This window comes from Rhinolophus sinicus, linkage group LG15, assembly GCF_036562045.2.
Source record: "Rhinolophus sinicus isolate RSC01 linkage group LG15, ASM3656204v1, whole genome shotgun sequence".
In the NCBI taxonomy this organism is placed as follows: domain Eukaryota; kingdom Metazoa; phylum Chordata; class Mammalia; order Chiroptera; family Rhinolophidae; genus Rhinolophus; species Rhinolophus sinicus.
The window spans coordinates 41,099,605-41,126,725 of record NC_133764.1 but is presented as its reverse complement, the minus strand read 5'-3'; the positions used below and the strand labels follow the sequence as shown (position 1 = coordinate 41,126,725).

The following is a 27,121-nucleotide window of genomic DNA, read 5'->3' as shown; positions in this document are numbered from 1 at the left end:
GTCCCACCCCTGCACAAGAACGCAGGATACGGTGAGGCCAAAAAGGAACACCAACGGAGCCATAGCCAGGGGAGTCATACCACTGTATTCTCGCTGGCGGCTGGTCGAGACACAAATGCAAACATCCGCCAGCACCCTAACGAGGGGTGTTCCTGCACCCCCATCTCGCTGGTGGCCAGGCAGGACACAGGAAGCAGGATCAACACGATCCACAATCCACCGTCCGCTTCTCTGCCAACCAACCCCCACTTGCTAACTGCAATCCGCACTTGCTAGCTCAGCCATGGCAGTTATATCAGTGGCCAATGGCTAACTAGTCACAGCTGACGGCCATCTACTACCCGAGCCAGCACCTCCCCATGTGAGGCCGAGAGCCTGGAAACTGCTCTCTGGGGCTCTGTCCCCACACACACCACACACATACACACACACTAGCACCGTACACCAAGGCCTCTGTGATCATCTGTAACTGAATGACCAAAGTCAAAATCATCTGCTGTTGCTCTTACCAAGGTGGGGGTCCAACAGGTGAGGCTGCTCCTGGTACTTGTCCATTATTACTGAAAAGAGAAAGAGCATGACAATTAACACCACTGAGGCAAACATGCCCAGGAGCTGGGAACCGCTGCATTTTCCCTCACCGACTCGCAGGGGCGGCTCCCCAGGGCGCTGCGTCCTGGCCTCGCTGCGTCCTGGCCTCGCGCGTGGCCTGCTCAGCACGCCTTCCCCTGATCTCCCATCCCTCTGAACCCGGCCTCGCCCCCCCTTCCCCGTCTCCTGTCACAGCCACGTTCTCCCCTTCACTAAAACACACACATACCTCCCACTCCTTTACTTCTCCTGTCGTACCCACGCAACGTGCCAGGCCCCTCACGGCTGCCCTCGATCCCGGGGAGCCTCCCAGCGCTGAACCTGCCCCTCGGACCCCGTGAGCGCCCCGCAGCGGTCCCCATCTGCCCGCGTCCCAGGGCTGCACGCCCACCGCACCCTCCAGACAGCTGTGCACACGTGTGTTGGTGCGGCCCCGACTAACAGCCACAGTAACAGACTCAGCGCAGTCAAGCCACCCGCCCAAGTGCAGGGCCGGCGTCACCCCCAGGCCCGGGCTGAAGCAGCCCACGTTCCACGCACTCAGCCGGCCACACGCCCTTCTCCGAGGTCGGCGGGTCATCAGCGCAAACACAGGAGGAGAGTTACGCAGAAATTATTCAGCTAAAAGGACCCACAAAGACGGTTTTACTGAATTAGAAAACCCCTGTGCTAACTGCAGGACCCTAAGGAATGACTCGTTAATGACCCGTTAAGGAAAAGTGCCAACTCGGAGGCGTGACAGCAAGTCACCTACCAGGGGCGCCCTCCACGACCCCACACCGCCTGGCGAGGAACTGCCTGCGGCCAACACAGTCCAGGTGACGCCCCCAGGACACAGCGGCCTGCCCTGCTCCGGGGGCCTGTGTCTGCAGCTTCCGCGACAAGGAGACACTTCCGAGGTGCCCGCAACTGAATCCCGGCGGCCGGAGGGCGCGGTCCTCACCAGGGAAGCGCAGCGGCCGCGGCCGGCCGGCCGCTGACCACGTTCCCCAATGTCCGCTGACAGCCTGCGGTCACTGCAGGTGGCTCTGACCCAGCACAGCCGGAGCCGACCACCGGGTGCCACCGCGCCTCGCCCGTGCAGGACAGTCCTTCACAGGCGGCCCCGAGGGCGGGCGAGGCCCGTCCCGCAGGCGCCCCGGCCCCACGCGCGCCCCGCCCCGCCCCCCACGCCCTCTCCGCAGCCCGGGCCCGATCTTTCCGAACCGCCGCATCCTTCCTCCCCGGCCGAGGCCTGAACGAGGCCTGTCGGCGCCAGGCCCGGCCGCTGCCGCTGCGGGGGAGGCCGCGCCCGGGCCCGCTCGGGACTCCGTGACGCTCCTGTAAAGCTCGGGCTTTGCGTCCCGCGGGACGCGGGGCTCCCCACGCCCCGCTCCATACACACAGCGGGGACGGCGTGGGAGCCCTGGCCGCGAAACCCCGGGAGGCGCCACCGCCCGCGGCCTCCGGGAGAGGCCGCCCTTGCACAGCGCGGGCTGCCCGGGCGCCGCCGCGGGGAAGGAGGAGGTCCCGCCTCGGGCCCGCGCGCTAACGCACCTCGGAACCGCTCCAGGGCGCCCTCCCGGGCCGCGCGGTCCCCGAGCAGCGCCCGTAGGCGGCCGAGCAGCGCCCGCGTCTCCGCGCTGTCGCCGAACGACTCGAGGGCACTGCCGCGGGCCAGCGCGGCGTCCTCCGGCCCGTCCTCCGGCGCGCCCGCGGCGGGCTCCTCGCTCAGGGCCATGCTGCGCGCCCGGACCGCGCCTCGCCGAGCACCGGGACGCGGGATGCGGGACCACGGCTGAGGTAGCGGCCGCAGCAGCCGACGCAGGCCCCGCCCCGCGACCTCCGACCTCGAGCGCCGGCCCCGCTACGGAGCGCGCCGGCCGTCAAAAGAGTGCGCGGGGGGCGGAGCAGAACCCGGGGGCGGGGCTTGGCTGGGCGGGGCTGTGGGGTCAGGGGCGGGGCCGAGCGGGGCGGGGCGGGGCTGTGGGGTCAGGGGCGGGGCGGGGGGCGGTGGCCCGCGCTGGGGTCCCAGGAGAACACCCCAGGCCCGGGCCCACCCGTGGCCACCCCGCCGTGGGTTCGCAGCCGCCCGGGCCTCCTCTGCGCATGCGATCACGGCCATCGCATCCTGCAGACGTGAGTTCTGCACGCGATGGCCGTCTGTGTCTGACCGTCGGATGTTGGAAGGGTGCATTTGGAGTGGACCCTCTGGGAGGTTCACCAGGCTCACGTGTGTGCGCGGGGCACGAGGCTCGGTACACAACCACGCTTTACAGAGAAGAGAAACTTGGGCGCCTGTACCGCCACGAAATAATTAGTAATTACTGAGGAATGATGATGGCTTCATCTCCTGACGTTTGAGTCACACACGTGGACTGCCGCCTGCCCCGCAGACCCTGCCCGGGCACCGCCTGCCTCCAGGCCCACGCCTTCGGCGGTGACAGCCCTGATTTCCAGAACAAACTGGCCACCTTGGACATCCCACTGCCAAAGCTCTCTCCCTGCCTGCACCCTGCTCTTTATCCAGCGGAAAAATGGAGTGAAGGAGACGGCCTGGGCAGCGGGTCCGTCCACACAACATTGGGGGCCCTTCCTTCCACCTGTTCCACCTCAAGGGCGGACTTGGAGCCCCACTCAGCCCCAGAGGCGCCGCTTAAGATGTGGGGCCCATCTGGTCCCCAACTCTGCCTGAGCCAAACACAGTAGCCCTGAGTCCACAGGGGGGCGTGACACCAGTTTCCTCGCAGGCAAACCCCAGGTCTGTGTGAACTTGTGTACCACTATCATGAAAATATCCAAACAACAAATCCCCCAGCTTAGGAAATGCAATGGGCCTGTAGGAGGCCTTCCAGGTGGTCTGGGCACCCTGTAAATTAGCCCCACTGCTCGGAGGATGGAGACGCAGGTGAAACAGACACACAGCCGCTCCATCCTGGAAGCCTCGTTGGTTTATTAGTCCCGAAGCTGGGGCTACCGGTGCTGCCCCTCGTTACTTCCCGGCAGGCAGGTGGCTGCTACTTGAGGAGTTTCCTCATGGTGCTCAGCGTTGGGCTCCTGTACTCCCTCCCGAAGTGGTTCCAGTGGTTTAGGTAGTTAAAGAGGTGGTAGACCAGCAGCCGCTTGTCGAACCCGGGCGCCTTGGGCATCTTCTGGTAGTAGGCAGTGAAGAAGGATCTGGGGAACCCCCCGAACATCAAGGCAATTGCCAGTTCAAACTCAGAATGGCCGTAGAAGGAAGCCGGGTCATAAATAATGGGCCCCGAATCGTCCTCAGCCACGTTTCCTGACCAGAGATCCCCGTGAAGAAGGGCAGGGACAATCTCTAGGCCACAAAACAGATCCGGAATCGTCACCTAAGGAAGTAATTGTTAGACACAGTTATCAGGGGACTCTGAGCCAATACTGAGAAATAAGCAGAGCCGGCCTCGCGTCTGTGTGGGTTCAGGCACGGCGCCATCCACCAGGGCCAGAGACACAACCTCTGACTCCAAGAACTGGAACCTTCCTCGTCTTACAGCGGACCACGGACTACCCAGTGGTGTCCTACATACAGTACGGAGCCCAGAGGGGATGTTTTGATCCTCCTGTGGAACAGGAGCCATATCGCCTGAGGGGAGTGTTTTGTATGCAACTTGCAAGCTTTCTCCACTACTCTTATTTCACAGCACATATGTATCTGTACCAATTTCGTATCCTACCGGTGACTTTGCTAATGAGATAAAGAACATTCTTCCGATGCATGCTCACCCTAGATTGATAGGCCAGTTCTGTTTTTAACATTCTGAGAGTTGTGTTTTGAAACTAGTCGCATCTGCTGCCATATCTGCTCTAAGAGATGAGACGCTCGTGCTTCGGCAGAGAGGAAGAAGACGGTAGAAGTGGGCAATAAAGTAATAGTGAGTGCCACCTTCACAAGCCAGGCACCCGTGTTTCACATGAGCAAAGTCTGAGGTTAAGTACCTGGTGACCCAGCAGGTGACAGACACACTCACGTCCCATCCCCTCCCACTGCCCCGTCAGGCCAGCCATCAGGCACTATGTGTCCACGACTTGGCCAGCTCCACTCCAGGGCTCTGTGGTCCCTACTCTGGCCCCACACAAGTGTGGCAGGCCCCGCTCTCAGAGGGTAACTGCTGTGCCCACCTGGAGCTGTGACCAGAGTTCGCATGCCTCCCGGTCACCATAGTCCTTCTCAATGAGGTCCAGCTGCGCTTGGAGCCGGTGCCGGATGAAGAAGGTGGACCAGTCGTCCTGCCACTCATTCACCTAGACAAGGAAAAGGAAGCTGGTGTCACAGCTGGTGTCACAGAAAAGGTGCCCACGCCCTGGAACACAGCAAATGTTACAGCAAGCCAACAAAGCAGGTAAGATGGGAGCCTTACAAATACCCAGTTCATCCAAAAGTGGGCAGATAAAGAGGAAAGTGGGGACAAAGAACAGCTAGGACGCATAAAAAACGAACAGCAAGATGACAGATCCAAACCGAACCATATCAATAAGCACACTGGATGTGAGTGGTCTAGATACCCCACTTAAATGGCAGATGACAGGTGGGTAAAAGGAAGCAAGACACAAGTAGAAGCATGGAGGAGAAATGCACTTCCTACGTAAAAACAGAAACAGGTTAAAAGGACAGGAAAGATACACACCATGCTGCCGCTCGTGAAAAGCAAGCTGAAGCAGCTGTGTTAACATCAGACAGAGCAGCTTTCAGAGCAAGGATAAGTACCACCAAGGTTAAGGAACAGAAAGTCGTTTCACAGTGGGAATGGGGTCAGCTGATGGCGAGGACACAGTAACCCTACATGCTTATGCTTATGCCCCTGAGCTCGTGACTCGATGCTCCGTCATTAACCAGGGGAAGCAGCCTCAGTGAGAAAACATTTCACTCTCCACAATGGCTAGCCCTTTAAAAGCAGAAAACACCAAGTGCAGCAAGGATGTGGGACAACTGGAACTCACACACTGCCAGTGGGGATTAAGAGGTACGGCCACTCTGGGGAAGAGTGGGGCGGTTTCTTGAAAAGTTAAATATGAACCTATCATATGACCTAGTCATTTCCATCTCAGGTATTTCCCCACGATAAATGGAAGCACTCTCTACACAAACTCTTATACACAAAGGTTCATAGCAGCTTTATTTGTGAGCAAAACCTGGAAACCACCCAGATGTCCATCAACAGGGGAACAGAGAAAAAGGCTGGTTTATCCATGCAGTGGGACATACTTGTGACACACACGGCAACGGGTGAATGTCGAAATGATTGTGCTGAGAAGCCAGAACAAGAAGAGCACATATTGTACGATTCCATTCATGTGAAATCCCACGAAATGCAAGCCTATCTATAGTGACAGAAAGCAGAAAGCAGATCGGGCGTGGACGGCGGGAGGGAGAGGTGACAGAAGGCACGAGGACACTTCTGGGGGTGATATATACTCATTGTCCTGACTGTGGTGAGTGGTTCAGTGTGTACATGTCAGAATTTACCAAACTGTATACTTTAAGTAGGCGATTTGCTTTGTGTCCCTTAGACCTTAGTAGAGCTAGTTTTTAAAGATGCAAAGCTTATACTATTTTATACATTGTGCAACTCCTGAGGGCAGGAACGTTCCAGAGAGCAGAGCCACACTCCTTGGTCAGCGTCCTTAGCATGGCGACACTCCCTGTGCAGGGTGCTGTGGTTGCTTAGCCCTCGGGTCACCCCCCTGGTGCTAGGAATCCCTGGAGCAGGTGGGAGGCCCCTCCCCAGACAGCCTGAGGTGCTCAGGGGGGCGTGCCCTAGTTCCCCACCAGGCCTGTGTCTGAGGCTCTGTCTTCCTTCTGGATGGCCAGGTCACAAAGACACAGAATGAGTGTTGGGAGCTGGAAACCCAGCCCAGTCCCTCCCCCAGGACAGAGGGGCCATGATCCCCTCCCCCACGGGAAGCCATGACCTTCCCGAGCTGCCACAGGCAGGGCCACCTGGGTGCACAGCTGAAGTGCATTTCTTGTGCACCTTGACGGGGGCAGGGTGGTGTGGCAGTTAGGGCCGGTGCTCTGAAGCCAGACGGTGGGCCAAACCCTGGCCCTCCCATCCACTAGCCGCACGGCCTCAGGGGCATCCCTTGGCTTCTCTGTGTGTGCGTCCTCACCTATAAAATGGCTCAGTGATGCCACCACCTCAGAGGTTGCTGTGACCACTGGATGAGTTCAGCACTTAGAATGGTGCCGAGCACGTAGCTATGTCACACGACCCCACCGGTGGTCCCACTGGGGCTCAGGGCACTAGGTGTCTGAGAAGCCTGCCACCACCCTCGGGGTCATGCCACCAATGGCTGCTGCCCTCCAAGGAGCGGGGAGCCTCCTGGAATTTGGGGCTAATCCGAGGCACTACCCCAGGGCCATCATGTCGTAGCACCAGGAGGCAGAGCCGGTGTCTTCCCTGGAGCCTTGCCCCTTCCTGGCCAGCTCATTGATCCTGGAGTCTGAAGGGGCACGTAAGGACCACCCTGTACTCACGAACCAGCCCTTCTCACCTGCTTCACACACTGAGATTCTGCGAATGATTTCATTCCTCGGTCGGAAAAGCCACTGTGTGAGGTCAACCAAGTGTCTGGAGACCCCACCACTCATAAAATCAACATCTGCAGCAGGACAAGCCTCGCTCAGCCACACTTGTGGGGACCACTGTGACTGCGCTGATCACCAGCCCCAGACAGGGATGTACCCAGCGAGGGAGCCGGCTTCTGCAGAGTGGGGGGTGCTAACAAGCCCCCCACGTGAGGGCTGCCCTTGGCTGGGACCCTGAATCTGCCTCACACTTGCCCCGGTGACATTAAACTGGGAGCACCGCCCTCTGCCCACACCACGGACAGACACAGAAGGCGACTGTGCGATTCCACTGGTATGAAATGCCCAGAATAAGCAAAATCCATGGAGACAGGAAGAGATCAGTGGTTACCAGTGGGTGAGAGCAGGGGAGTGTGGCAGAACCACTAGTGGGCACGTGGTTTCTTTCTGGGGCGATGAAAATGCCCTAAAACTAGACAGTGATGGTGGCCACACAACACCATGAGTGTACCCAGAATTGTCCACTTTAAAGTAGCCGAGTTGAGTTGGTCGTTTGAGTTACATCACAATAGTTCCGATCGTTGTTTAAAGGCTCCAGGCGAGGGATGCAGCAGCCAGGACCTAAACCCTGACCTCACACACTGCTTCAGTCACCACCCGCCACCCTTCATCACATGCCCTCTGGAAACGTGGCCTTTGCAACTGCTTTTCCCTCTGCTTTGCTGCTCTTCTGCCTGCACCCCCGAGCCCCCCACCCCAGGTATCACAACTCACTGTCCACTTTCAGAAACCAGGCGGTCAGTCTTCCTGGTGCCTAGGGGACTGGCATGCTGGCACAGACAGGGCTGGCTGCCCAGCATAGGGTCCTTGGGAATGGCCATCAGCTAAGCAGGGCACCCTCACCCAGGCACTCACCTGCGGGATGAAGCCACAGCATGTCACCGTGTGGAAGCCAAACTTGGTCACATACTGGGGCTCACCGCCCTCAGCCCTCCGGCCTGTCAACAGGAAGAGATGTCATCTTTCTTGGAAATGCCAGACCCAGCAGAGGGCAGGCGGGTGCCAGGACAGGCCTGGGCTGCACTGCTGGAATGCTGGTGGGCAGAGGAACCACACCGGGCTAGGGCTAGCGATGAGCCGGCCACTCCCGCCTCAGCACTCTGGATGGCAGGGCGGGGGTAGAGGACTCGTGGGCCAATCCTACGTGTCTGTCGGCTCCACCAAAATCCCCATCTAGCAACCTTGTTTTCACTGCGTGTGCGGAGGGAGATGGTGCACAGCCCAAGGGTCCTGAGGCGCCTCCCCCCAGCCCCTCCCGGGGCGCACAAAAGCGCCTGAACGCACCTACTGTGTGCTCCTCCTTCCTCCACTTGTCCCTGAGCTTCTGGTTATACAGGTGCAAGTCCGCGACCTGGTCCCCGAGTTTCGCTGCCTGGCTGGGGAAAGGAGAAATGCAGCCCATTCAAGTCAGAAACAACCGGCTAGCATGCTCCAGTTTTAGAAACGTCTGAAATACCCTAAAAATGACTGCCCATGCTCTAAAAACTGAGAAATGAACTGCAGGCAACGACGCTTTCCAAGACATGGAGCAGCCTCCAGTCACCGCGCGAGGGAAAGCAGAGGGGCTGCGCAAAGAACTTGCAGCTGCGGGGACGTGGGGACACATGCGCAGAAGGTCGTGTTAGGTAAAAAGCCAGCTCCCCGTTTTGGGGAGAACAGATGCAAACCACATATAAGAAAAAGACCAGACCAGAGGGGCGGGGGTGGGGGAAGGACAAAGAGGGCAAAGGGGGTCAATACACGGCAACAGACCGCGGCCAGCCTCTGGCTGGGCGCACACGGGGCGTGCCGCGGTGTGGGACGAAGCTGTACACCTGAAACCTACAGAACGTTATTAGCCAATGTCACCCCCAAAAATTGAGGCACACTTTTTTCAAAAGACAAGGATGATAATCACACATGAAAACGTCAGTGGTGGCTGGTCCCTGTTGCTGGAATTATGGGTGGCTTTATGTCTTCTTTACATGAGTTTGTATTTCCACCTATTTTTTTTACAGTGAATACACATACCTTTAAGGACCTCAGGTGATTCCTAGACCAGAGGCCACTGTGCCAAACTCGAGCTGGGGCAGGTGCACTCTGCACCACAGGCAACGGGCAGTTCAAACACACTTATTTGCTGTGGCTTCACTGGAGCCAAACTTACCTAAAACCAGTCGCACACCAGAAAGTAAGGGCTGCTGGTCACCATTGAGAGTGGCAGGTGGGATCGCTGCCACACATACTCACACGTACACCCCACATGTGCCTACATGCACGCACGCACACCCCACATGTGCCTACATGCACACACGCACACCCCACATGTGCCTACATGCACACACACGCACACCCCACATGTGCCTACATGCACGCACACACACGCACACCCCACATGTGCCTACATGCACACACATGCACACCCCACATGTGCCTACATGTACACACACACACGCACACACGCACCCGTGCACGCACACATTCTCACCTGCTCAAGCCCCTCATCTTCAGATACTCCATCACAAAGGCAGCCCCGCCTCCTGGCAGGTCGAACACCTTGATGGGACGCGGCGCCCTCACCAGGCCCGTGCTCCGGAGGGCCTCCAGGCTGGCCAGCTCCCCCTCAAACATCTGCCGGGCCTGCACCAGAACACACCATGAGCTCTGGCTCCAGCAGGGGCCTCTACAGCCAGGCTGGACAGAAGCCACCATGAGGGGACACAAGCACCCAGGGCTGTCAGTTACTGAAAACGGGCTGGGGAGCAAGGCACCGGCCCCTCAGAGAGTGGCTGTGACGTGGCCCCTGCACATAGGACACAGGACCAGGATGGGTGGAGCTGCAAGGCTGAGGCTGAGCTGGCGCTGGGGGTGGGTAGGCTGCTGACGCCCCTGCAGGGAGCACTTGCTCTGAGAGGGAGGGAGGTTCCGGGGGTGCTGGGGCACTGTGGGGTGCTGCGAGATGCCAGGGGTGGTGGGAGCCTGGGTCACTGGAGGGGCTGGGCTGGGCCTGAGACGCTTCCAGGTTGCCTGCCCCCTTCACTGCCTCAAGCAATCACAGCAAAGGGAGGAGAGGCCTAGGGTGGCCTGGGGTGGCTTGCCCCAGGGACTGGGACTGGGAGGCCCCAGGTGGCTGGGCCAGGCCTCCATTCCAGGGCCCCCTGAGGCAAACACCCAGCAGGGCCTGGGGGCTGCAAAGCAGCCCTGCACCCGCCCCAAAGCAGGATAACAGCCTCCACTGGGCCCCAGGAGCTTCCCATTTCTAAATCATTTCCCACAAATACCCCAACTTTAAATTAGGCGGACTGTCACCTAGAGACACTCTGCCTCAGTTAAAAACGTGCTTGTTGATGTGTTTTGTGAGCACCTTGGGCTAGAGACCCAAACCTGGGAAGGAGTCCAAGCGCCTCTGTCCACATAGCAAAAAATTCATCCTTTAATTCTAAGCGCCAGAGGGGGAAATGAGGCAAGGTGTCCAGGAAGCAGGGAGCGTCCCAGAAGCAGGGAGGGCCACACTTGTCCCCTGTTGTCACCTGCTGTCATGCGTTCTTTGAGCCCCTGCTGAGGGTCTCAAGGGTGAAGGGTCCCATCCTGGAGGGGCTTTCAGGGTCCAGCTGGGAAGGTTCCAGGGGCCAGGGAGAACCTAAAACTTCTTCTCCGAGGGTGGGGCTAGCACACTAAGGGATTCTGGTTCTGAAATCGGACTCCTCGCCAGTCCCGATGCCCACAGAGCAGCGATGCTGGGCCAGTCCCACCCCTGGGCACCACACACGTGGGCAGTGCTGCAGGGGACCAGGAGGGGTCTCGCTGGGTTCCCTCCAGCCCACAGCCAGGCACTCCCCACCACTGCCGCCCCCACAGAGGCTGGCCCGCACAGCCCAAGGGGAGTGGCACTGAGCGGCCTGCTGTCAGGGCCGCTGCACACACTATGGCTAACGTCCTCCACTTGTAAAGTGCTGTAGTTTCCACATATATTTAACAGAAATAGTGTCAGCAGGCCATGGAAACCAGGTCCAAATACAGGGACGCAAGCCTGGTCTTTGGGGGTCTTTCGGGGGGGGGGGGTCCTGGCCCCTTCCTGCCTGCCCCCACCTGCTGAGGAGCACAGGCAGCTGCTGCAGGAAAGCCAAGCCCAGAGCTGGGGCCAGGGATTTGGCAGAAGCAGCCACGACTCCAAGCCACTCCAAGCTGTACCTCCCTGGTGCTTGATGGGTACAGAAATTAAACCAAACAACAAAAACTCAGGTGCAAGGCAGCTAGAATATATCCTACAGCTGATGAAACCCCTGATCCCTCAGAATATGCCTGGGCCCTGCTGGTCCTGCAGCTGTCAGCTCCAAGGCTGCAGGCTGACCCCAGGCAGCGACGCCAGGCCTAGGAAGGGACTCCTCGCCGGGTGCCCCCTCAACTGATGCCCTCGCGCCCAGCACCCCATCCTCCCTTACCCACCCCCTCCCTCTCTGCCCACCCCCGCCCCTCTTCCCACCTCTCTCTCCACCCTCTTTCCTCCCAACCCCTTACCACGCTCCAGCCCCCGCACCTGCGTCCTGTGGTTGACCTTGACAAACACAGGGCCCGCGTCGGTGTCATAGGCGCGCCCCTCGCTGATGCAGCCAGCGCCCGGGCTCCCAAAGGGGCGAAGGGTCGCGGTGCGCAGCTCTGCCCGCAGCAGCTGCTCCATAAAGGTGGGGGACACAGGGACCAGGGAACACGGGGAGGGACGCGGGGATGGCGCAGACTACCGGGCCAGGGACGAAAGCTTGTCCGCGGGGGAGGCGCCTGGTCCGCTCGGCCTACGGATTCTGAGCTCTCTGGCGTCCCGCCTCTCGGATCCGCCTCCGCTGGGGCCACCCTCCGCGCGCTCTCTATTGGGAGGGGGCGCAGTCAGGCCAGGCGTGCGAGGTAAGAACCCAGGCCTGAAGGAGGGAGGAAGAGGGGAGGAGGAGGAGGGGCACAGAAGTGGGGGCGGTGCCCTCCCCATGGGTCCAGTCAGTGTGCCTGGACAGCTGCAGGTGGGGTCCACCCACTGGGGTGGCTCAAGGGCCTCTAGGACCTGACCTCCCTGGGCAGAGCTTCCATGAACTCTGACAGGACCTGGGCCCAGACCCCTCCCACCTCTGTGACACAGGACACTGCCCAGGAGAAACTGGACTGGAGGCTGGGGGTCTGGGCGGAGTCCTGCCAGGCCCAGGCACTGCCCAGTGACACCCACTGCTGGCCTTGGGTTTGCTCAGCAGGGCGCCTGGTGCCCATCAGAGATAGAAGCTGCTCTGGGGTGTCTGATACCAGGCAGCTGACCCACCCGGAGTGGGGCTCCTGATAAGAGACCCACTGCCTGGGGAAGGAACATTCAGAACACACATGTGCACATACACACACACACACATGCACGCATGAATGCCTGTGTGCACACGTGCTCAAGGTCACTGCGAGGAGCGGGGGGGGGGGGAAGGGAGAGATCGTGGCCCCCTGCAGGAAGGGCCCCCTGTGGCCTCCCCCACAGCTGTTCTGTCTGTGGCTCTTTGCCCAAGCAGGGTCTGAACGTGGCAGGTGACAGTCAGGCAGTGGCACATCTTACTGGTCCCAAACTCAGGCACACAGGGCTGCTCCCCAGGCCTGCTGGCTCCCGGCTGAGTAGCCCTGGGTCCGAGCGCAGAATCCTCAGCATGACACATGCCAAGTGTGCCCTCGGACCACACGACCACCCCGCCCTCCTCCCAAACCTGCATTTGAGTTTGGGTATGTGATCAGCTCAGCTGGGACAAGTGACTTGGGTACATTCAAGTAGCCCAGTGAGCTGTGAATCCCCTCCCCACCACAGCCAGTCCCATGATCCTCCAGTTCTCCGAGAGCCAGAATTACAGCTGCCAAGGTGCAGAAGGCACCTCTCAGCCCTATGTCGAACCTGAACTTGGGGCTGACGAGTTCTCAGGATGGCGTTGTGGAAGGGAAATGTGTCTGGGAGCTGGCTCTGGGTGGTAGGACCGGCCAAGGTACCCGTGGGGTCACCCTCCTGCTTCCTCAGACCCCCAACTGTGAAGACGGAGTCCAGTGGCACCAAGAAGGAAAACACAGCCCATAGCCGGGCAATGTCCCATTGCTCCGCGTGGAGCGAGCCTCAGGGGAGACTTGTAACACTGCTCAGAAAAGGGGCACCGGGATGGCAGGGTGGACCACGAGCCCCAGGGCCATCGCAACCGCCGGTTCTGAACCAGGCAGCCAGGGCAGGGGCGGGGTCCTGAGGCCCTGGCTGCAGCCTGGAGTGGGCAGGGGCCACGGAGGCTGTGCCAGTGTCAGTGCTCATCCATCGTCCCGGCCTCCACCAGAACTGCCCTGGGAGCTCGCCCCTCAGGCAGATGGCTCCCCTCACCCCAAAATGAAGAGCTTTAATATTCAGACCACCAAGATGCAATGTCGTGGCAAATTTGATAAAAACCAAGAAGTAAAATTGACACTGGGGGGGGGGGGAAGGGGCCAACGGAGGCTGGGAAGGAGAGGCGCCCAGCATGCCTGGTGGGTCGGGAAGGATGCCGCACTCGTAACAAAGACACAGAAGGGTCCACACGAGCTTCAGGCTCTTCAGAAGCCAGATGCCCGAGTCCATGAGACCAAGTTCCCCAAGGCTTGCCAAGAAATAGGGTTCGCTCTGCAATGTAAACAAAGGGGTCCCACGGGAAGGGAATTCTGCCACTGCCCCCTCCTCGGAATTCGGAGATGGCTGTGATCCGGCCGCTTCCTGCACCACTCTGATCGCTGTTCGCCGAACCTCACAGGTGACAGCAGTTAAACCGAGCCCCAGTCAAATATTAGGTAGTCCCAGGCTACCCCTGTCCGTACTGTGAAGCTATTCTCTCACCAAACAAAGTCGGGAAAATTGCTCTTTTAAGAAACAGCAGTTGAAGCTATTTATTGTCATAAGACATTACAAAGGTTTCTTGGCAAACAGCTGGGAAAAACAGTGAATTACAGTTTCAATGAGGGAAACAATCTCTTGCATCACTGAAACTACTGAAAGTTTATGCAAAAGGATTTACTGGCATCAGTGCCTCTGGAATGTTTCTCATCACCGCACAACTGGAGGAGCGAAAACACTGCTTAGCGCCGTTTTCTCTGATGCGAAGCAATGACTCTCCGCAAGCTTCAGGGCGCGGCAGACAAGCTGGGGTGCTACGAGGAGTGAGTCAACGGCTCCCAGATGTACTGAGGACACCCTGTGGCTGGCAGTTTGGTCACTCCCAGAAGCATCTCCAAACCTGCTCAGCCTGCAGCTGGCCCAGAGGGGACAGAAAGCAATGGAATGTGCCCGACTTTGGGACTGGTCATTGCAGGATGCTCGTGGTAGGACGGTCTCACGTCTAGACCCAAGCATAGCCCTTCAGGAAGCATCGCCCTGCACACCAGTCATTCCAGAGTGAGACAGGAGGAGCTGGCGGAAAGGTGTCCTCAGCAGCGGAGCCTGTCACACCGGCCACTTCCCGCCACCTCAGGTCCCTGTGTTCACATCACGCGTGTAGTGCCGTTTTATCCAGCTATGAAGTTGGACAAAGCGTCCATCTTTAGGATGCTACCTTTCTTCTGGGACACTACGCACTTTCCAAGGCTCGGGAACTGGTCTGAAGTGACTCCCGGCGTGTGAAGAAACGAGGGAGCCCAGGTGGACAGGAACGTGGAGGCGCCCGGGAGCCCGAGGCCCCCGAGGACAGCCAGCTCATTTGGTGAGGCTCCTCATGATGCTGAGGGAGGACCCTCTGTACCCGGATCCGAAGTGGTTCCAGTGGTTCAGGTAGTGGAAGAGCTGGTACAGCTGCAGACGCTTCTCGAAGCCGGGGGCTCGGGGGATCTCGCTGTGGTAGGCAGAGTAGAAGGAACGGCCGAAGCCCCCGAACATGCCGGCGATTGCCAGCTCATACTCCGAGTGGCCGTAGAAAGAAGCCGGGTCAAAAATGACCGGCCCAGCGGAGTCCTCGGCTACGTTTCCTGCCCAGAGGTCCCCGTGGAGCAGGGCTGGGACGATGTCCAGGTCACGGAACAGGTCCGGGATCTTCAACTGCAGGGAGGAAACGCCTCAGCAAAGCAGCAGCAGGGGCACGGGAGGGACACTCACGCTCTTCCAGGCAGGGCTTCACGCGCTCGGCTCAGGCAGGTGCGGGGATACCCACAGTCACCCCACTAGCCAGCCTCCCGTCCGGACCCAGACCCACCGTGGCCTGTGGTGGCTGCAGGGCACGGTGGGCACAGGGCATGGCGGGGCTCCGCTCACCTGCAGAGCAGACCACAGCTCGAGGGCCTCCCTGTCCCCAGACCCCTGCTCCACCATGGCCATCTGGGGCTGAATGCGCTGCTGGGCATAGAATGCGACCCAGTCCTTCTGCCAGTCGTTCACCTGCACAGGCGACAGCGAAGGACAAAGCCAGGACTGACGGAGGGAGCCCGAAGCACAAAGAGCTGGACAGTGTGGGAGGGGTGGGGCTGAGTAGGCAGCCTGGGACCTCACGGACGCAGTGGGACTTTGACCCTGTCCCAGGAGCTGTGGGAAGCGAGGGGACGGTCCCCGGAGCAGAGCAACACGGTCCCCTCTGAAGAGCCCCAGGCCGTCGTCCTTCCATCTATACTCACACAGGACCAGAGGCCAGAGCTGCTGGCCTGCCCTGACCCCAGTGGCTCACTTCTGGCCACCACTGGCCACGGACGAGCCCCCCAGCCCCCGCCAGGCAGCTAGAGGTGCGCTCTCCAGAGTGTGATGGCGAGAAGTCCTGTGGAGCCCCGTTCAGAGGCTGCCCAGGCCACAGGCACTGGCCGTCCAGGAGGGAAGTAAGACAGACGCACGAGAAGAGCAGCACGAGGAGCAGTGCGTGCTGCCAAACCACGGGCCGTCACGCACACGCGCATGCACTGGTCACGCATGCACACGTGTACTCACACAGATGCACACACTCACATACAGCCCACGAGTCAGGAGAGAAAGGGGAGCCAGCGGAGCGCCAGCAGAGCAGGAGGCCCAGCTGTCAGCCATCTGCCACCGCAGGTGGGAATGGACAACCTGCTCCATTGTGTCCACTGAGCCCCGGGCCCCCCAGGCTCTGCCTGAAGTTTCCTCGAGTCCCCCTTCCAAGAAGCTGCCTGCCTTTCCTATGACAGCTCAGCCACACCCTAATCACTGTGCACGTGCTGGACACCAAATAGACTGCCCCAGGCTGAAATTCCCCGGGAGCCAACCAAGCAACCGTAAAACTGAGTTACAATCCCTTTGCGTTATGCTGTCTTTGAGAGCTTACTATTTAAAATAAACCATTTTTCAGGGCAGCTGGTTAGCTCATTTGGTTAGAGTGCAGTGCTAATAACACCAAGATTGCCAGTTCGATCCCCACATGAGCCACTGTGAGCTGCGCCTTCCTTAAAAAAAAAAAAAAAGGATGAAAATAAACTATTTTTCTAATTTCTAATTTTCACCCCCCTTGAATCCAGCACCCTATTTTCTGGTCTTCTGCTTCTGAGCTTACCTAACATATGAGATAGGTAAACCTCAAGTTAACATCTTAAAAATTAGCAAAGAAAAAATTGGAGCCAAGACTTTTACTAAATTTCACAGCCTTCCCCACCTATTTCTGAACAGCCGAGCTGATTCGGAAACAGAGGACAAAGGCTGGTGTCACTCACCTGGGGGAGGTAGCCACAGCACGTCACCACATCAAATCCAAACTGGTCCACGAAGGGCCGTTCCACCTGCCCACCTCCTCTCCCTGGAAAGCAAAAGGAAACAAGACGGGCGACTCGTCTCCCCCCGGCCCACTCTTGGAGCTCAGAGTAGCTTGGGGACTGACGTCAGCATGCCCTGCTCCACCTCGTGTCCCCATCCAGAGACACACAGAGTCCTGGTCTCCACTGTAACTAGGGACCCAAGAACAGAGCCTATTCCATCAAACTGAGCGATCAAGGACACCCACTACTTTCCAGGAGAGACGCCGAGAATGCTCAGAGGAGTGATGCCATGTCCAGAAACTGAGGGAAAAAATCCACCGTGACACATCAGGACAGGACGGTGGTCAGTGACCAGCTCAGCCCCCGCCATCTGTGAAACATAAATGGCTGTGCTGTTTATGTCTCCACCTTGCAAATCCTAAAGGACTGAACTACCTGTAGCTTCGAAGGCACAGAACAGGTTGAGCAATATATCTGTTTGTCTCGCACATGGAGTCTCACAGGACAGAAGAGTGACAGAAGTCTGTCTAGAGCTGATTCTCACAGGAGTCTGTCAGGATCTATCTGTGCAGCACGCAGACTGTCACAGGATAGGATCTGTGTATCCAGCACAGAAGATGCTCAGCTATGTTCCTGGTGTCAGCTGCTCTGCTGAGCAGAGTTACTATACATGCTGCACATGGATTATCAAAAGTGAAATGATGAAAACATAGAAGGCACTCTCAGTGCTAACACTGCACTAAGTGCTGGCGGTGAGGGCGGCCATTCTGAGCCTCATGTATGATTTGTCTTAGAGAAAGGCACTGGATGGAAAGCCAGAGAAACTTGAAAGACTCTCCTCTGGGGAGTGAGAGGTCAAAGGAACCCAGATATGGTGGGGTTTTGAGTCCAGGAAATGTTTCCTGTCTTTCCAATGCATCTGGGATACAGTATTGTACTGACGACTGTGTTCCCTGCACCCCAAACACGCGACCCTGGGCTTGGCTTTCCTTTGCTTTGGCATCGACCCAGGTCTGACCCTCACATGGCTGCAGCAGAGACACACACCCAAATGCCCTCCCCCGGACAGAGCCCCCCTTGGCCCACAGAATCCCATACCCACTGTGCCAGCTTCCTTCTGCAGCCTCTCTCCCATCTTCTTGTTATCCAGGTGCAGAGCCGCGAGCTGGGCTCCCAGCTTGGCAGCATGACTGTGAAACCAAAAGGCAGCCATTAAGCATGACACCAACGCGGACGTACATCCACCTGAAAGTTTCAGGCCACATATGGAAGGTCAGACATGGTGAGGCTACAAAGTCTGTGTGGGGGAAGCCAGGGGGAGATGAAGCGCCCTGATCACTGGACGGTCTTTCCCAGCAGCATGAGCCTGCAGCCGCGGCCTGTCACCACTGCACCGAGATGCCTCCCTCCCGTTTGCCTGGGGCTTGCAGAGAACGTGCAGAACACGATGTGTGGGGGGGGCAGGTTCCTTCTATCACACCCTCAGAATGATACCCCCCAAATATAAGCTTCAGGTGTGAAGGACCCACTCAGAGGAAAAGCGACGGGGCCAAGACACACCGGCTCAGAGACCGCATGTCCACGTGCTCCATCACCAGCACGGCGCCGCCGCCTCCCGGGCCAGCAAGAACCTTGATGGGTTTGGGCACTTTCACCGTGTCTGTTTTCAGGATGGCGGTTAAACTTGCCATCTCACCTTCAAACATTCTTTTAGCCTGTCAGAAAAATAATGGAGGACGGGAAAGAGGAGGGAGTGAGATTACTTCTGGAAAGGGTCTGTGTAGACATGTTTTCTGGAGAATTACAATTTTAGATCAAGGTTCTCCTGACTGCAGACTCAAGACACAGACAGCTTTCTCGGCTGTTCAGAAGGTGACATGTTCTGAAGGTGAACGGCTGTACGGATTGTCCTGTCTAGTGAGGGACTGCATTCTTATGTATCATTGAGCCCACACTCTCCGCAGGGGGAAGAGGTGGGCGGCTACCAGAAATGCTGCTTCAGGGTGGGTCTGTGCATGTGGGGCGTCCTCAGACGCGTCTCCCCCACAGCCCTGTCCACCATAACCGTAAAACCCTCTCAAACAGGCCTTACCCTGTTACTAAAAACATCCTCACTTGTCTGTCAGGGACAACAGGACCAACCGTCATGCAGCCAAAGCACGCACAGAGGGGACTTCTGACTTCAACAACGCCTGGAACCCGAGCTTCACATCCACACCCAGGACCAAAGAGCTGGGACTTGACTGGAACTCGATGGCCGGCCTGGTCCATTGTCCAGGAAGACCCTCCAGCTGAAGCCGGCCACGCCAGCACTTCCGCCGACCAGCCGGCCCTTCCCTAACCCTTCAATGCCACACAAACCCTCAACTGGGGAGACAGATTCGAGCCCTGTCTCCTGTTTCACTTCACAATAAAGCCTTTTCTTTTCTCAAAAGCTGATGTCACAGCGTTGGCTCCTACGTGCACTGGGCAGCGGGCCCCGGCTCAGCACCACCACCTGGCCCCGCAGCTGCAGGTGGCCCTGTCTGCATATGCCAGGAGGCTGGGTCACTTCACCTAAATGGACCAAGTTCTGTGGCGTCTCCTACCTAGTACTGGAAACTGTATCATCTTGACCACCATTTCCATCCCAGTGCAAAAGTCCTTGTTCCCTGGGGACGACAGCAACCGCCCTTCACCAGGTTCCCTGCTCACCACACTGCAGTCATACTTAGGAAGGCAAAGCCCACCCCGGGGGACACACCCCCAGCTAACAACCCCGCCTGCTTCCTGCAGGACAGCCCCACAGGGCCGGGCGAGACCCACTTTCCACCCTCATTTAGGGCCCCTCCCTGCTTCTGTGCACACACACACCGTGCTCCTGGATGGCAGCCTTCTTCTCCTTTCTCAGACCCCCGCTTCCTCCAGCCCCAAAGCCCCCACATGTCCTGTCACATCTGCTTGGAACACCATCCCTGGCTTTGGCCAAGTTACCTCCTTCCAAGTCATGGTTCAGATTTCAACTTACTATCAGCTTGATTTCTGAGAAGTCTTCCCCACTTTTCCAGACTAAATAACTCCTTCCCTTTAAAGTCTCTTTCTTTGTAAAGGACAAATGCTACAGAAGCATAGGCAATAGAGCCCGCAACTCAGACTTCTCAGGCGGCACATCCGCGTGACTGCAGCACAGTCGACATTCTGTCCAGAGGCGCGTCCTGTTCCTGCCCTTGCTGTCCCCACCCTGCAGCTGTGTTTTCTCTGCTTTGTCATCTGCACACAGAGGCGGTGGTCTGCCTTCTTTATTCCAGGCTGCATTTGCTACTGTGGTGCGTCAACAGTCTAACCTCACTGCTGTACAGAGCTCTGCTGTGGGAATATTCCAGAATGTGGTCACCCAGTCTGATGTTGAGGGACAGCTGGGCTTCCAGTTTGGGGCCAGCACGGCCATTCTTCTACATGTTCTCATACTTACAAATTCTGTGACCGTGGGTAAGTTACATAAGCTCTCCATGCCTCAGTTTCCTCATCTGTAAGCTGGGCTCAATGATAGTATCAGCACCATGGGCTTACTGACATGATTAACTAAGTTACCAGCTAACACACGTCCATTCTAAACACGTCATAAGTATCATTACACCACCTTTCAGATCTAAAGTCGCCGAGGAGAAAGTTAAGAAGAATTTTCAGAGCATTCTCTTTAGAAGACAAAGGGAAAACTGCTGGGCCCTGGCCATCCTTTGCACGAGAGCACTGGTTTTGAAGAGTAAAGTAAGGGACAGAATCTTGAAGAAATGCAGGGAGAGGTGAAGGAGGAGGATCTATGAACCCACCAGAGGTCCCCCCAACAGAAACAGCTACTGCATCACGGTCCTAAGCGTCTGAGTACACGGAAGAACACTGCTGCTCTGGAACGGAGCCAAGGCAAAAGCAGGCATCAGTGGGGATGGGGGGCTACAAAAGATCTAGTATTTAAGGCAGGAGTATGAGAGAAAACCAACTACACAAGTCTGCAAAGGACAGATAAAAATAATCAAGAGGGGCAACTCCTTCGAGTGGAGGCGAGGAGGAAAATGGAAGCGCTACCAAGTCGTCTTTTTTGCCAACATATTTGTTTTTAATCTAACAAATAATTTCTTCCACAATAGCAACTGTGGTAAAAACCGCAATAACATCAGCCAACCTGCTGTCATTTTCTATGGTCTTCTAATTAATATATTACATAGACATTTATAAACTACACAGCCAGACAAATTTGTAAGGAACTAATAAATTCTGAAATGTTAGCAATATAATAAAACTACATTCTAAATAGTTTCATTTTAACTTTCCCTTTTTCCTTAAAATTACCTTTTTATACTCATACTTCCCATTATTTTTTTCACTAGATTCCATTAAATCCTAGATTTAAATATGGCCAAAGACAAAACAAAAATATTGAGATGGGTGTCAACAGAATAGCTGAGTTTTACCATTGTCTAAGCCACCTAAAGCTATTCTCTAAAAGACAATTTATTCACCCAAGGCAAACATGGAAAAAGTTAGAATCAAATCTTAGGTTCTTCATGGTTAACCTGTCAGATACATGGGAACATCCCAGGCTCCGGTTTGAAAGGTCTAAATGCCAAAAGGTGAACTATGTCACTAGTGGAATGTCCATCAGCTGAAGAAAAACTCGAGACACGCTCAGCAGTGTGTTCAACTTGCAGAAGACAGGAAGTTTGAGCTGGTACAAATCAAGTTTACAAGGTTTTCAGCCCTAGTCAAAGATCAAATTCTCTTACTCATGAATGAAAGTAACCTGTAACTCCCCAGCTTAAACTGTATTGACTCTTGCCACTATATGAACTGGGGTTAACAGTTCTGCAGTCTTAACTGAAAGGATAAGCCACTTAATCAATTTCCCGCAGACCAACTTCTTGTCAGCTACAGATGACAGTATGTTCCACCCGAGGCTGTCACAATCATGATCCTTACCAGACATGCATTCAACAAACATTCAGAGACAAAGTAAAGTATATGGACGTACTAAGTGTTTTGGTGGACCCAGTGTTGAATTATCTCATAACTTTTCCCTAAGTCTCTTTACTAACAAATTTAGACCCACCACTTCTACTCCTACGTTACGTGGACGCTGAAGTACGTTATGATGTTGCTATAGGACGATTTTCCTACATTATGGTCCCACTTCTGCTAAATTACACTTACAGTCTTTTTAGAACTCTGGAAAGACTAAATTCACTGAGTAAAAAAATTTTCAATTTTGTTGCTCAAATATAATAAAATTCTGACATACGATGTTAGGCAAGTTAAAGTTAAATTATTAGATAAGTGATCTCCATTCACCTAACACTAATGTTGAGAGGTTAAACTAAACTTTAGTGAGGAGAGTTTGAATTATTCTAAACATGGTAAATGATTGATTATTTGTATGTGAATCTGAAGTATGTCCCTTACAAAATTATCTGTAAGTCAGAAACAAAAATTTAAGCAGACAACTATTCGATATAATGTTAACAGGTATGCTGAGCAATAAATTCAGAGTTTTTAACTTATATCTGCTTAGTTTTTTATTGAGTATAAAGGACCAGGTAATCAACTCATTAGATTGGTCTAGGCAAGACACGAATTATAACAGGATTTAAAAGCAGTTGGTTTTTACTAGTTCTGTGGTAATCACACAGGCACACATGCGCATACACACAAATCGGTAGAGTACTCTACATATATAGGATTTCCCCTCATAATCCTGTATAATGCACTGACAAAAGTGTCACAAGCTACAGTATTCTGAAAACTATACAAATTGAACACGACCAAATTAAGGATACCTGAAAAACTCTTATAAAGTATTTGAGAACTTCAGCTGTATTCGCAAAAAGATCAATTTTAAACTCTAAAAAAAGAAAATTCATATAAAGTCACAACAGATTTAACAGACATCTTTGAAAAAAATCAAACTGTAACTCATTTTTCTACTTTTTTCAAATGTGACTAAGAAAAAAAGGTACAAGTAGTAATGTCCACATTTTTAAAAAACTATTAACTTAGTGGATTTGGGGAAGAAAAAAAACACTATACAGTATTATTGCACTCCACGAATGTGCCGAATTCCGAAGTCTGCCAGCGCTGAAAAACTGTCTTGCATTGAGGTTTCCCAAGAGGTCCAACGTGTCTGCCAAGAAAGCATCTGGTCTGTACTAATAGCTTGCTGTCTTCAGTACAGGCCTTCATTGTGTCAGCCACGCTGCTCTTGCAAAAATCCCTTAATGTGAAAGAGTTTTCAGTGCTGACAGGTGGGGCTATGACCCACGATGTGGGATTGAATCCGTACGCACATTGAGCTTCATTTCATTGTCAAGAATTTGAACCAGCTGTTGCGTGGATGGAAGGTGACCAGATTCCAGCACACAGGTACGCAGGTACATCATTCAAAGTTATCTCAAATGCACCTGTTGACATACACTGGTTTTCAATCATGTTGCTCAAGAAGAACAATCATAGATGCATAAACCTTATATTCTTGGCCCCACTGCCGGATGCTAGGAGCTTGCATGCCAAAGAAAGCAAACGGATTCTTGCCAACAATTATTAAGCCTATTAATACTAGTTTGAAGACTCACAGAAAAGGTGCTATGTGTCTATATATTGGTTGAGGGAGGTCATTCTCTCCTTCAATGTGGATGTCTGGGTACCGCTGGCTAATAACCCGCATGCACCCCTCAGACACCCACCTATAACCTCAGGAAACACAAATCTGGAACTTGAGCAGTGGCCCCGGGGCGTACTGCATCTTTAATCTCTTGCTAGGCACGCCACCAGGTTGGTTGAGGGCCACCGCCGCCGCCAGGAGCAGTAGCAAAAGCCTCATCTTACCCCAGCCAGCCACTTCAGCCACCCTCATGCTGACACTGCAGACAGCCCAAACCAAGCCTGAGCCGCCCAAGCAGTCTTTCTTAGTAGTCTGGAAAAAGACATTTTCACCTCCTAAAAGATGAAGCATAAAGAGTCCTATTTTCCACCCAAAAAGCAAATGTTTATGCTATGGCCAATGTCTGTGCATAACTCACACATTGTATTCCAGAGCAAGCTGGAAAATGACGGATTTGGAACTAGCTACCAAAGGACTGGAAGGAACTTACCAGCAAAGTTAAGAATTAGCAAAGTACCAAGAAAATGGACTTGGATGACAAAATAAAAAGAACCCCCAAAATAGCAGAACAATGTGTAAAAAGCATCACCAAGTGGTTCCATTTTGATCAACAAAAAATATTTGCTTCCCCTGTAATCAACACAGAGCTTGGAATTATTACAAGTGCAGTGAAGGTGGGGATACAGGCCTGACAAAGAAGGGCGCCCACAAGGGGGAAGACGCCCAGGGAAGCCCCGCAGCAGAAAGGAAGGAAGAAATGCTGCCACGACACTAGACGTGCTCGGGGCAAATCCATGTGCCAGTAACTTCAAGGACGAATCGTTGACAGATCCCTCTGAAAGGCGTGTGTACAGGATGACATGCAGCTGAAATCTGTAGAACAAAGCTCGACGGTTGGTGTCGAGAGAACAAGAGCACTTCAGAGAGATCCCCGTTTCTAAGGATGAAGGCACCGCCATGGTGTGCGACACGCAGGACTTGGCCCTGTAAGCACCTCAAGCACGTCAGCCTGTTCGCGACGAGGCATCACGGCCTGTGGGCGCCAGGCTGGGCCTCCCAGCTGCCAGCAGCGACCCCCTAAACTGCGTAAAGGGACAGCAGGACCAGGAGTAAGTGCCACTCACCTATTTTCTACACAGCCCTTGGGAGAAAAGTTACACACACAAGGGAGTGGGTGGCTGCAATGCACTGACTGCTCGTCCCCAATCCCTCCGTGGAAACCCAGCGCACAGTGTGACGGCTTAGGAGGTGGGGTGTCGGGCGACGAGGTTCAGGGGTGGGACCCTCGTGATGGGACTAGAGCCCTTTTGAAGAGGCCCCGAGCGGCCGCGGCGCTTCCGGGCTGCGGACACCGCGCTGAAGCCGCCTCGGCACCGTGGACGTGGGCTGTCACCGGACTTGCGCTTGGGCCCCGGCTCCAGACCCGCGAGAACTGACCGTCCGCGGCTTAGGCTGCCCACGGGCGGGTGCCCAGCAGCCCAGACGACGGAGGCAGCGGCTCAGTTCCCGGCGATAACTCAGCACGGGTTCTGACCCCCGCAAGTCCCAACACAGCCCAGGATGGGCGGCTTCCGCGGCCCGTCCGCGCGCGACTCGCCAAACAGAACGCGTTTCCTCACAGCAGCGGCACGTCAGTCACGGGAAAGCCGCCCGCGGCACTGCCGTCCACTCCGGCGCCCGGAGGCTGGTCGCGCGGGGCCGGGCCGGGCCGGGCCGCTAAACCTCCCCGGGGTTTCTGCGGCCACGCAGGGCTGAGCCCGCGGCGCCGGCCCCAGACACGCCCAACACAGCCGGACCGTACAGACGAGGCCACCAAGGGCCACCGCACTGCGGCCACGGCTGTGACGGCCCCCGCCCTGGACCTCAGACAAGGGCCCGGGTCACAAGCCCCCGCCCGGACCGCGGACCCCACATCGCGGCCCCCGCCGCAGCGGCCCTCGAGCCCCCGCCCGGACCCCGGACCCCACATCGCGGCCCCCGCCGCAGCGGCCCTGACCTCCGCCTTGGCGTTCACTTTCACAAACACTCGTCCTATATCCGTGTCGTAGCTCTGGCCCTGGCTAATGCACCCGCCCCCTGAGTGACCCGTGGCCTTGACGGAGCCGCAGCCCAGCTCCCGCCTCAGCAGATCCTCCATGTTCCCTGCGCGGCAACTGCGGCTCCACCTCAAGTACCGAGACGCCGGCGTCGGCGCGGAGACGCGCGGGGGCCGCGGAGCCGCGTGCGGATTCGGTGAGGGGCGGGACCGAGCGGCGGAGACGCGCGCGGATTGGATAAGGGGCGGGACCGGGCCGCGGAACCGCGTGCGGATTGGATAAGGGGCGGGACCGGGCCGCGGAGCCGCGCGCGGATTCGGTGAAGGGCGGGACCGAGCGGCGGAAACGAGCGGGGATTGGGTGAGGGGCGGGACGACGTCGGGGTGAGGGCGGGAGCGTGTTGCCGCTTCACCGAGTCCCGGAGGGTCTCCGGCGGCTTTTCCTACGCTAGTCCTGGCCCAGCTCCTGCTCGACCTTGCATTTGACCTGTCCTTGACCTAGTGTGGCCCTTGCCCTGGCCTTTGCCTTGCTCCCACCCTTGTCTTGACCTGACCCTGACCCTGACTCTTGTCTTACCCTGACTGTGCCCTGCCCTTGCCCACTGGCCTGCCCTTGGTCTGGGGAACAGACCCTGCTCCCGCCCACTAATCGCTGCTCTCTATTTCCTCTGCTCGGGCCGCCATTGTCCCCTTGTTTGTCAGGTCTCTTCAGCTCCAGATCTCAAGGTCAGGCGGTCACACCTCACCAGGGCTTTCCCCCACCTGGAAGTCTCCTGCAACACCCTGAGGAGTGGCACTTTAGTTTTTTGTTTTGGTTTGATTTGGGGTTTTTTGCACATGATTATGCAATTATCATCTGTTTTTAGTGGTTTGAGGGCAGAAAAAAGTCTGCTTTGCTCCCCCGATCAGTCAGGGTTTTCCAGAGACATCAAACCAACAGATTTTGTGTATATAAAGAGATTTATTATAAGGAATCAGCTCACACAATTGTGGAGCTGGAAGACCAAAATCCACAGGGTAGGTGGGCCAGCAGGCTGGAGAGTTGTGCCCACAGCACACCCTCCCCTTTGGGGGAGGTCACAGTCTGCTCTAGTCAGGCGGTCACTGCGTGTGGATGACGACCACCCACATTATGCAGCGTAATTGGCTTAACTGAGAGTCAGCCAATTTAAGTGTTAATCTCATGAAACAAACCTTCACAGAAACATCAAGAATAACGTTTGACCAAATATCTGGGCACCGTGCCCCACATTCACCATTGTTTCCCAATGCTTAGCATGATGCACAGAATTTTAACAAATTCTTACTGAATTTCCTGAAACAATGAACAAATAAATAATAATTGAGACCTGGAAGGTTGAAGATTTAAGGACTAAGAGCTGATGAAAAAAGTTCTGTTTGCAAATTGTTAGGACCAACCTTCCTGCTGGAAAAGGAGAAATGCTGATTTAAATAGTTGAAGTGTGTCTAAAAGCACTGAAGCTGACAAAAGAGCAAGGAACATTAGCCCCAAATCTAGGTGATGGGAACCCAGAGCAGTGCTACTTTGTGGACATTTGCTGAACCCACTAAACAGAGCTTTTTATTTCGAGAAGGGATG

The 27,121-nt window shown here is 55.8% G+C and overlaps 3 protein-coding genes and 1 pseudogene across 4 annotated transcripts in view; all 4 read right to left on the bottom strand.

Annotated features, from left to right (window-relative positions):
• TBCD (tubulin folding cofactor D) overlaps nucleotides 1–2,424 on the bottom strand; it is a 134,955-nt gene extending 132,531 nt beyond the window's left edge. The window contains exons 1-2 of the mRNA XM_074319596.1: nucleotides 2,128–2,424; nucleotides 510–560 (exon numbers count right to left, since the gene is read on the bottom strand). Coding sequence (XP_074175697.1) covers nucleotides 510–560; nucleotides 2,128–2,311 — 235 coding nt within the window. The 5' untranslated portion in view covers nucleotides 2,312–2,424. The remainder of the gene's footprint in view (nucleotides 1–509; nucleotides 561–2,127) is intronic.
• Nucleotides 2,425–3,503: 1,079 nt separating this feature from the next.
• FN3K (fructosamine 3 kinase) lies at nucleotides 3,504–15,944 on the bottom strand. 2 transcript variants are annotated; one of them, XM_074319686.1, is made up of 7 exons: nucleotides 15,933–15,944; nucleotides 11,700–11,924; nucleotides 9,651–9,802; nucleotides 8,468–8,559; nucleotides 8,039–8,121; nucleotides 4,717–4,839; nucleotides 3,504–3,926 (listed from the first exon to the last, which is right to left on the bottom strand). In XM_074319686.1, the coding sequence occupies exons 2-7, from the start codon at nucleotides 11,838–11,840 to the stop codon at nucleotides 3,588–3,590; spliced, it is 930 nt and encodes a 309-aa protein (XP_074175787.1). In that variant the 5' UTR covers nucleotides 11,841–11,924; nucleotides 15,933–15,944; the 3' UTR covers nucleotides 3,504–3,587. The 2 variants fall into 2 exon arrangements, with proteins under 2 accessions (XP_074175787.1, XP_019591220.2); XM_019735661.2 differs by lacking the exon at nucleotides 15,933–15,944 and having other exon boundaries at nucleotides 11,700–12,279.
• FN3KRP (fructosamine 3 kinase related protein) lies at nucleotides 14,038–25,699 on the bottom strand. The gene is made up of 6 exons (XM_019735659.2): nucleotides 25,483–25,699; nucleotides 18,419–18,573; nucleotides 17,957–18,048; nucleotides 16,817–16,899; nucleotides 15,420–15,542; nucleotides 14,038–15,206 (listed from the first exon to the last, which is right to left on the bottom strand). Exons 1-6 carry the CDS (start codon nucleotides 25,621–25,623, stop codon nucleotides 14,868–14,870), a joined length of 933 nt encoding a protein of 310 aa, XP_019591218.2. The 5' UTR covers nucleotides 25,624–25,699; the 3' UTR covers nucleotides 14,038–14,867.
• On the bottom strand, nucleotides 20,928–25,472 carry LOC109449419 (thioredoxin reductase-like selenoprotein T; annotated as a pseudogene).
• Nucleotides 25,700–27,121: the final 1,422 nt, after the last annotated feature.